We start from the raw sequence: 10000 nt of genomic DNA, 5'->3' as shown, positions 1-10000 counted from the left end.
CTCACTGTCCGAAATTTCAGCAAAATCGGATAATAAATGTGGCTTTTATGGGCCTTAGACCCTAAATCGGAGGATCGGTCTATATGGCAGTTATATCCAAATCTGAACCGATCTGAGCCAAATTAAAGAAACATGTCAAAGGGCCTAAGACAACTCACTGTCCGAAATTTCAGCAAAATCGGATAATAAATGTGGCTTTTATGGGCCTTAGACCCTAAATCGGAGGATCGGTCTATATGGCAGCTATATCCAAATATGGACCGATCTGAGCCAAATTGACAAAGAATGTCGAAGGGCCTAACACAACTCACTGTCCCAAATTTCAACAAAATCGGATAATAAATGTGGCTTTTATGGTCCTAAGACCTTAAATCGGCGGATCGGTCTATATGGGGGCTATATCAAGATATAGTCCGATATAGCCCATCTTCGAACTTAACCTGCTTATGGACAAAAAAAGAATCTGTGCAAAATTTCAGCTCAATAGCTCTATTTTTAAAGACTGTAGCGTGATTTCAACAGACAGACGGACAGACGGACGGACATGGCCAGATCGTCTTAGATTTTTACGCTGATCAAGAATATATATACTTTATAGGGTCGGAAATGGATATTTCGATGTGTTGCAAACGGAATGACAAAATGAATATACCCCCATCCTTCGGTGGTGGGTATAAAAAGAACATATTTGATTTTAATTGAAATAAATAAAGCAGCGGCGCCACTTTATGGGACACCCTATACTTCTTTCCCCAATTCACAATACAATAAAAAAGCATGCTTAAATTTCTTTAGGCTATTTGTTCAAATCAATAAATGATAAAATCGCAGTTCAATATGGTGGCATTCAACGATTTTTTTTCATTGCCATCCTTCGAAGGGAAGTTGAAAAAAGAAACGCTTAAATCAGCACTGGCAAATCCGAACGATGTGCATAGTTTGTTGGCAAAGTGTTGTATTCGATGCAGTTTTGTGTTGGCATAAAATGATAGCGGCTTTGGGTTTTTTACTTCCTCTCCTCCATGAACTGACTACGAAAGAATTCGCTCTTTTATCCTTAACTCTTGACTGGCGAATGAAATAAGAAAGAGAAGAAAACCTATGAACTTGGAACATGACTCTGACTTTAGCCCATAAAAATCCTGTGGAAGACAGACAGTGTTTCCTTCCAGAGGCCAAAAACTCGACAAAAAAGAGGCAGGCAAGTAAACAAAATTCGTGTTTGAGCATCATGTCGTCTTATTTAGATAGCTGCTTGCCAATGCCATTTCTCATATCTTCGAGGGGTTTCTTATCTTTCAGTTCATTTTTCCTTTTTAGCTAGACTTGGTCTCTAGTTGAAAACATGCCCGGGCTAAACTTGAAGAGATTATTTCAACTTGGTTTAATTCAATAGAACCTGTCAACAGACGGCAGACAGCAACACGTTGAGAAAAACAAAATAGGGAAAATAAAAATGTGGCTAAAGACGAAAAATTGCAATAACGATTGGCTGAAAATGAAACGTAATGAGATTAGAAGAATGACTGCCGGTTGATAGATTCAACTGCATGTGCCATACAATTTTATTATATGCCGTCTATATGTCTTCAGTTATAAAAGAAAACAGATTTTTTCTAAAGGTCTGAGAAGGTTAACATTATAATAAACTAGCTGAACCGGGCCCGCTCCGCTGATTATCCTTTAAATATTTTTTTTCGACAATTAAATAGCTTTTAGTAATATAAAATTTAAATGCCTTTATCTGAATCCCTTTATCGATTTATGAATTCGATCAACTGGTTTAGGGTCATTTGAGTTTGGATGACAGATGTACTCCATTCTTAAGAGACTTTATTTGAGCTCGATATTCTCATGGGGATTATGGGAGTAGGAAGGTTTAGGGGGTGGTGTGGATCCCCAGAAACGTGGTGCCGAAAGTGGATATGAATTTCGTGATCTACTCCCAAATACCTTTCATTTGAGTCCCATATTGCCTTGACCCGTAAATATGTATGTCCGATTTATGGGAGTTTTCAGGGTGAGTTGGTCCCCAGACACTTCTCTCAAATACCATTTATTTTAACCCCACATTGTCATTGGTTAGAGGGAAGTTTATGGCATGAGGCGTACCCCAAGCACAAAATTGGTTATCATATTTGTTTTCTAATCTCAAATAATGGTGGGTAAATTTGTACTCTTGGGGGAAGGTGCGGTGCCCCCCAAATACATTGTCCCACATTTGGATATCAGATTCGTATTCTATTCCCAAATTCCTTTACTTGAGCCCCATATTACGATGGTCAATAAATAACTGCTGTTTGTGGGGAGTTTTTGGGGTTGGCCCCTCAGAAAATTTGTCCCGAAAATGGGTATCAATTTCGTGCTCTACTCCCCAATACTTTTCATTGGAGCCGAACATGGACCTGGTCGGTAAATATATTCGATTTAGGTGTGTTTTGGGGAGTGGGGTTGTCCCCCAAACATTCAGCCCTGAAAATAAATAAGCAACGTAGTCTACTCTCAATATTATTTATCTGAACCTCATATTGCAAATGGACTTAAAGTTGGATATCAAATTCGTTTTCTAATCTCAAATTGTTATTGCAAAAGTCAGCAAATATGTCCGCTTTGTGGAAAGCTCCCCACTCTTTAAGACCCAAATTGCCACGGTGAATAAATAAAGGGTGATTTTTTTGAGGTTAGGATTTTCATGCATTAGTATTTGACAGATCACGTGGGATTTCAGACATGGTGTCAAAGAGAAAGATGCTCAGTATGCTTTGACATTTCATCATGAATAGACTTACTAACGAGCAACGCTTGCAAATCATTGAATTTTATTACCAAAATCAGTGTTCGGTTCGAAATGTGTTCATTCACCGTGTTTGGGTTCAAATTAAGGGTTTTGCCTTCCGAAATAAAACATAGGAAGTTTTATGTTTAAAATTCAAATGTGGTGGTGATTGTTTATTGTGATGTTCTTTTCTATGTTATTTAAATTCATTAGTTATAAGTAGATCGTAGTGTTTAAGTAGCAAATATTTAGGTTTAGATAGCACAATTCATAGATTTAAGTAGCAGTAGTAAGTAGATTAAAATTTAAATTATGAGTATAGTTGATTGTAGTAGATAGACATTGTATTTAACAGGTGGGGGGTTTGCAATATTAGAATTAGTTGGTGTTGTATGTTGTGTCCCGCACTTATGGTTGTTGTGATGTTGCAATTGTGGGTCGAGTGTAGATTTGGTTTTTGAGTCGGTTGTTATTGTGTCACTTTGTATCTAAAATGTTAAATATATTAGTTCACTGTTTCAAAGTTTATTGTTGCAATGTTCACTCTAGTTATATATGTTCGTATGTATGTTCACTTTTTACTTTTCACTTCACTTGGGTTTTCACTTTGAGGGGGAGAGAATACGATGCGCGGGTTTGAGATTTAAAACGAGACTGATCTTTTTCTGGTTGTTGCTTGTCACTTGGACCCCGCGAAAACGGTCAGCTTTCCAAGCTACAAGCAACAATTCCAGGTAAACAAATATGAAGTCAAGGCGGAATCAGCGATTAAGAACTTACTTCAATGTACCGTTATGCACAGTGGGTCATGTGCATACGTGAACGCATGTCTGCACATGGGTGCACATGACTTCATGTTCAAACGTACTTTGAACATTCTCCCCCTCCAAGTGACGAAGTGACATCTTACCTTTTTAATCCTGGTTTCTTGCCTGTGAGGTGACTGGGCCGACGAACACGTATCCCCAATCTGTCTCCTGGGCGAAGACGGCTCCCAATCCGGGTTGTACAACACCACTCCTCCGGAGGTGGGCGTAGGCATCGGCCCCTACCTCTACATCGATTGGTTCGTTGCCTCTAGGGTCAGCATCTGCCAAAGAAAGGGATCTTAGGCTGCTTGTGGGGTCGGGAATGATGGGATCTGAATAGGGTCGTCGCGGCAAATCCCGGGTCACCACTGCCCGGATGGTATACATGGTCCTCCTCGACGCATGCCTTGACCGAAGTCTTATTGTTGCCAGACGGTGCCCTCTGCGCTCTCTCGTCGGTATCCCCAGGCGAGTTACTGTGGCTGCCGCGATTCGGGTGATGGTCGATGCCTGGCACAAAAGTACCCGTACCCCAGCCCAATCGTCCTGCTCCTCGGGTGCCAATTCCACCATCGCCGTGGGTACAAAAACAGTGGCCCGGCTGTAAGGTATCTCGACCGGGGGAGGGCCTTGGACGATGGGCATCTGGTTGGCTGGTTCGATTGCAAGTTGCCGTGGGTTGGCAATCTCCATTGGGGGCGGGCTGTAGCTGCCGTATGTCTTCCTAAGCTGTGGGGCTCCATGCAGCATTGTGTGATGGCGGTAGTCGCATGTTCGGCAGGCAGTGACCACGGGGCAGTCTGGGGCCAGATGGCTGCGCGCCAGACAGTTCCGACAGTAACTCCGTCTCTCAACTGTCTCGTATCTCTGATACGGTGTCATTTGCCTTTCTTCAACTGTAGGGGCCGTAAAAGTGAAATTATCACCTGATATATTCCAACGAATTCCTAGGGTCTTTGTCGAAGAAGCTTCGGAAATATTTAACCAATCTATTGGAAGAAGCATGTCTTCATTTAAATCCTTTAACAAACGTGTGTCATTTGACGCCCATTTTCTTAGCTCGAAACCAGCTGATTCTAATGCGGAGGCTAATTCCTTCCTAGCTGCTGTAGCTTCTTCTATGGAGTGTCCGCCCGCTAATACATCATCGACATATAAATTTTCTTTAATAATTCTTGATCCTAACGGATGAGAATCTTTCACGTCTTCTGCTAACTGGAGAAGGGTCCTAATCGCTAAAAATGGGGCGCAATTTATGCCGAAGGTAACAGTTAAGAGTTCGTAATCCTCAATTGGGTGGTTTTCTGATTTGCGAAAGAGGATCCTTTGAAATGCTGTTTGATTGGGGTCTACTAAGATCTGACGATACATCTTTGTCACGTCTGCATTGAAGACGTACTTAAAAAATCTCCAGTTCAACACTTGTACGACAAGGTCTTGCTGAAGTATGGGTCCTGTATGTAAGATATCATTAAGACTTTTCTTGTTTGATGTTGGGCTAGATGCGTTAAAAACCACTCTAAGTTTTGTGGTAACCCTATCTGGTTTGATAACTGCATGGTGAGGTAAGTAGTAGTGAGGGGTCTTGTATACGCTGTTTGGGTCTACCTTCCTCATGTGTCCTAATTCCAAATACTCTAATATGGCTGCATCATAATGTGCTTTAATATCTGGGGTCTTAGACAACTTTTTCTCCATTCTATGAAACTGTGCCAATGCGATGTTCCTAGATGAACCGATCTCTGAACAGCTTTTAAAAGGTAAAGTTACGATATATCTCCCCGCCTCATTACGTCGTGTTGTATTTTTGTAATTATTTTCGCAATAAATATCTTCTGCTGACCTCAAAACCTTTTTTGGGGTCTCTTCCACCTCCCAAAAGCGAGTGATTATCTTTTCTAATGATGATGCACTATAAAGTGTGATTTGTCTGTCGGATTTAGGGTCTTCCGTAATGGGTCCTCCTATGATCCACCCAAAAACGGTGTCCTGCGCTATAAGTGATCCAAAGGATTTCATAGTACCGCCTTTTGTGAATATAAGGGGTCCAATATCTAATCCGATTAACATGTCCACGGGTCGACTTTCAAAGAATCGGGGGTCCGCGAGACTAAGGTGTGCAAAATCTCCAAATTGATTTTGCCTTAAATAGTGTGTTGGTAAATGAGAAGGTAGGGTCTTTAAGACTGGTGCCCAAACCTCCAGCTCAAAACTAGGATTTACTCGTGAGCAAAGATTGAAGACGCAAGCTTTTGTCGATGTTTCAGAAACTGCGTCGCTTAAACCTGTGACGTGAATTAAATTCTTAACTGTTGGAAGTTGCAATTTGTTTCTAATTTTTTCTGATATGAAAGTTGATTGTGACCCAGGATCGATGATTGCCCTGGCATCATATCTATGTCCTCTAGATTTGATTTGAACTATTGCTGTGAACAAAAGTGTCTCTTTGGGTTGCGGAGTGGGTCTGATTTCCTGAAGTGTCAAAGTCGTTGAACAAGGTGCTTCTAAACAAGGTGTGGACTGTATATTTGGCGATACCGATGGTTGTACTAGGGTGGTTGAAGCGGCAGCACTGGTACTAGGGCGTGCGTATTCGCTAACCGGTTGAGCTAGGGTGGTAGGATCAGTAGCACTGGTGCTAGGTCGTGCTTCCTGTCTACCGGGTTGAACTAAAGTGTTGAGAGCGGCAGCACTGGTGCTAGGTCGTGCTCCGCCTCGTTGGTGTGTGCCTGTTGTAGGGTACTGGCTCTGGTTGCCTTTATGTATCAAACTGTGGTGTCGTTGACTACATTCCCTACAACTAAAACGACTTTTACACTCCCTGACTCCATGATCCGAAGAAAGGCAGTTATAGCAAAGATGACTGGTCTTAACAATGTTTATTCGATCGTTGATCGACCTTTCTAGAAATTGAGGACATTCTCGCAAAGAATGATTGGATTTACAAAGTTGACAAACCGGTTTGTTATTCTGAGCATTATAGTGTGATTGTGTGTTGTTGCTGGGTCTTGAGCCCGTGTTCTTGAAATTGGGATTTACATTTGTTTGAAAACTATTAACTCGCTTTTCCCGCTTATCGTCCTCCGATCTGGGTTGATTATATCTCGAATATTGTGGCTTGATATTGCCGACTGATTCTAGGGTCTTGAATTTATGGGTCAAAAATACATCTAATTGATTCCACGATGGAAGAGACGAACAATCTGCTAGGCTGCTTTCGAATTCTTCTAAAAATATTCTTGGTAGTTTGGTTGACACAAGATAAACTAAGATTGGGTCCCATCCCCCCGTTTCTACTTCAAGGGTCTGTAAAGTTTGGGTACAACTACCTATAGTGCGCTGTAATTTCTGGATTGTTGACGCGTTATCAACGGAAACCGAAGGTAAATTAAAAAGAGCTCGCAATTGCTCATTTACCTGCATGCGTTTATTTTCGTACCTATGAACGAGATTTCTCCACGCTATGTCGAAACCCTCATGGGTCAGTGGAACATTGGAAATTATTTCGCGGGCTTCTCCTGCTGTTTTCTGGGTTAAGTGAAACAACTTCTCGACTTTACTTAATTTTGAATTGTTAATGTAAATTGCTGAAAATAAGTCCCTAAAGGTGGGCCATTCGCGATATCCCCCTTTAAAAACATCTGTGTCACAGGGCGGCAATCTTAGAGCTGGTGAAAAATCATTAGTGTCTCGCTGTTGGGTCATCGATATTCTCTCCTGTTTTTCTTGATCTTGTTGCTCGTTAAGGGCCAAAATTTCTCCGTTAAGAGAGCTTAAACACCGTTTATAAGTTTCTAGTGCCTGTTTGTAGCTATTTCGAAGCTTAGTTTTATCTATAGGTGTCTCATCCTTTTCCGGAATGCGATCCCTACAATCTAAGTATGCCTTCTTGATTTGATCCCATAAAGAATTGAGTTCTACCCGCGTGATTTCTAACGAATGTATATTATCATCCGACTTAGCCGCGGAGTAAACGGTCTCAAAATCCACTAAATCATCCACACAGTTTACAAATCTTTCGCGTAAATTCTTATCCATTTTGTAATTGGCTTGTATATGTTTTAAATAGGGTCAAAAACTATAAAACCAAGGAAAATTTTACAACAAAATGTCCTAAAAAAAACTGGTTATTTGTAGAAATCAAATCTATTTCAAAAAAACCTAATGCGAGAAAAAAAAATGTGTGTCTTGATGATGGGTCAAATTCACTTGGATCAAATTAATTTGGGTCAAAATTTATCAGACAACCGAATTAGCGATTCATAATCAGAAAACGATCAAAAACAATATTAAAGTACGCTGGGTAAATGTATGAACTTTTCCTTTTTTGAAAAAAAGGTTATGTATGACGTAATACCCAAGCGCACTTTAATAGAAAAACAAAATGGTACTCACTTTGAAGCTTCTTTTTTGATGTGTGTGTATGTGTGTGTGTGTGTAGGTGGGCGCTTGGCTTGGGTCCAGAATTGTGTGTTGGCGCCTTTTGCAATTTTTGTAGCTTTGTGTCGTTAGAGTTCTGGATTTTGTTGTTTTAGTGTTTTTGATTTGATGAAGTTTTGGGAATTTAACCGTTGTAGCGGGTTTTTCCGTTTTTATCCCAGAGCGTAGATTTTTTGTTTTTGTGTTTTTACACGGAACGCACGAATTTGATTTTGTTGGGGTTTTTTGAAAATGCACAATATTTTATGTTTGATAGAAAAAGAAAGAATTAGTTTGGGATAAAATTTACAAATTTATCGAGCAACCCATAATTCTGTTTTAACACTCTAATTTGTTTTTTAAGTTAAAATACTGAAAAATTTATGATTTTTAGAGAAAAAAAATTTTTCAAAATATGTAGAAAAAAATTAACATAAATTTTGGGTTGGACGATAAATTGTTAAATTTTTCAATTTTTTAGCTCTTTTTTTTCAATTTAACACAAAGAAACTTCTTTAAACAATTTAAAAATTTTTTGATTTTTATAATTTTTTTGAAATTCCACTTTTTTCCACTTCTGTTCCACTGTGCGGGTCACTTTACGTTTTTTGGGTCTTTTGCACACTTCTTTTTGATTTACCACAACTTCTAATGATTTTGGGGTCAATTTTTTGCACATTAAAATTTAATTAATTATTTTTATTTTTACACGGGTCACCCTGTTAATTTAATTAGTTTTTGTTTTATTTGAGTCTTTATGTACTTTAATTGTCACTTTGCAATTTGGTTATTATTTTCTTTTGTTATTTCGTTTTGATCTTCATTTGGTTGGAATATTTTATCAAATTTTCAATAAAATAAATGCCACAACCAAACGAAGAACACTGAGAGCCGCTATATATTTTTTAATTTGTGATTTGTGTATTATTTTGTTTTTAATAAATTGCCAAAACTGATCTTTTATGTGTTTTGATATTTTTGTGTTGGCCGTCCGTCCATACGTGTATGTATGTACGGTTGTGTGTAACCAACCCTTTTTTCGCACTTTTCTCTATTTCATTTGCTTTTAATTGTTGGGTCACTGCACTTTTGTTGTTGCGAATTTTTTTGTGTTTCGGTCACTGGGTCTTTTGAAATGAAAATGAATTATTTTTGGGCACAAAACAGAAAAATTTTTTTTGATTTTTGGTTTTTTAATTATTTAAAAAAACCACTTATCCGGTTCGCAATGGACCAAATGTTTGGGTTCAAACTAAGGGTTTTGCCTTCCGAAATAAAACATAGGAAGTTTTATGTTTAAAAATTCAAATGTGGTGGTGATTGTTTATTGTGATGTTCTTTTCTATGTTATTTAAATTCATTAGTTATAAGTAGATCGTAGTGTTTAAGTAGCAAATATTTAGGTTTAGATAGCACAATTCATAGATTTAAGTAGCAGTAGTAAGTAGATTAAAATTTAAATTATGAGTATAGTTGATTGTAGTAGATAGACATTGTATTTAACAGGTGGGGGGTTTGCAATATTAGAATTAGTTGGTGTTGTATGTTGTGTCCCGCACTTATGGTTGTTGTGATGTTGCAATTGTGGGTCGAGTGTAGATTTGGTTTTTGAGTCGGTTGTTATTGTGTCACTTTGTATCTAAAATGTTAAATATATTAGTTCACTGTTTCAAAGTTTATTGTTGCAATGTTCACTCTAGTTATATATGTTCGTATGTATGTTCACTTTTTACTTTTCACTTCACTTGGGTTTTCACTTTGAGGGGGAGAGAATACGATGCGCGGGTTTGAGATTTAAAACGAGACTGATCTTTTTCTGGTTGTTGCTTGTCACTTGGACCCCGCGAAAACGGTCAGCTTTCCAAGCTACAAGCAACAATTCCAGGTAAACAAATATGAAGTCAAGGCGGAATCAGCGATTAAGAACTTACTTCAATGTACCGTTATGCACAGTGGGTCATGTGCATACGTGAACGCATGTCTGCACATGGGTGCA

The 10000-nt window shown here is 38.9% G+C and overlaps 2 protein-coding genes across 2 annotated transcripts in view; one reads left to right on the top strand and one right to left on the bottom strand.

Annotated features, from left to right (window-relative positions):
- The window catches only part of LOC106091643 (uncharacterized), a 739869-nt gene that overhangs the window by 531372 nt on the left and 198497 nt on the right, over window positions 1-10000 (top strand). The window lies entirely within an intron of this gene.
- LOC131997037 (uncharacterized) lies at window positions 3011-7623 on the bottom strand. The gene is made up of 2 exons (XM_059367295.1): window positions 3687-7623; window positions 3011-3264 (listed from the first exon to the last, which is right to left on the bottom strand). The coding sequence occupies exon 1, from the start codon at window positions 7621-7623 to the stop codon at window positions 3691-3693; it is 3933 nt and encodes a 1310-aa protein (XP_059223278.1). The 3' UTR covers window positions 3011-3264; window positions 3687-3690.

Source organism: Stomoxys calcitrans, chromosome 4 (assembly GCF_963082655.1).
Source record: "Stomoxys calcitrans chromosome 4, idStoCalc2.1, whole genome shotgun sequence".
Lineage (NCBI taxonomy): Eukaryota > Metazoa > Arthropoda > Insecta > Diptera > Muscidae > Stomoxys > Stomoxys calcitrans.
Note: the sequence above shows the minus strand (reverse complement) of the source record. Positions and strands in the feature narration are given on the sequence as shown.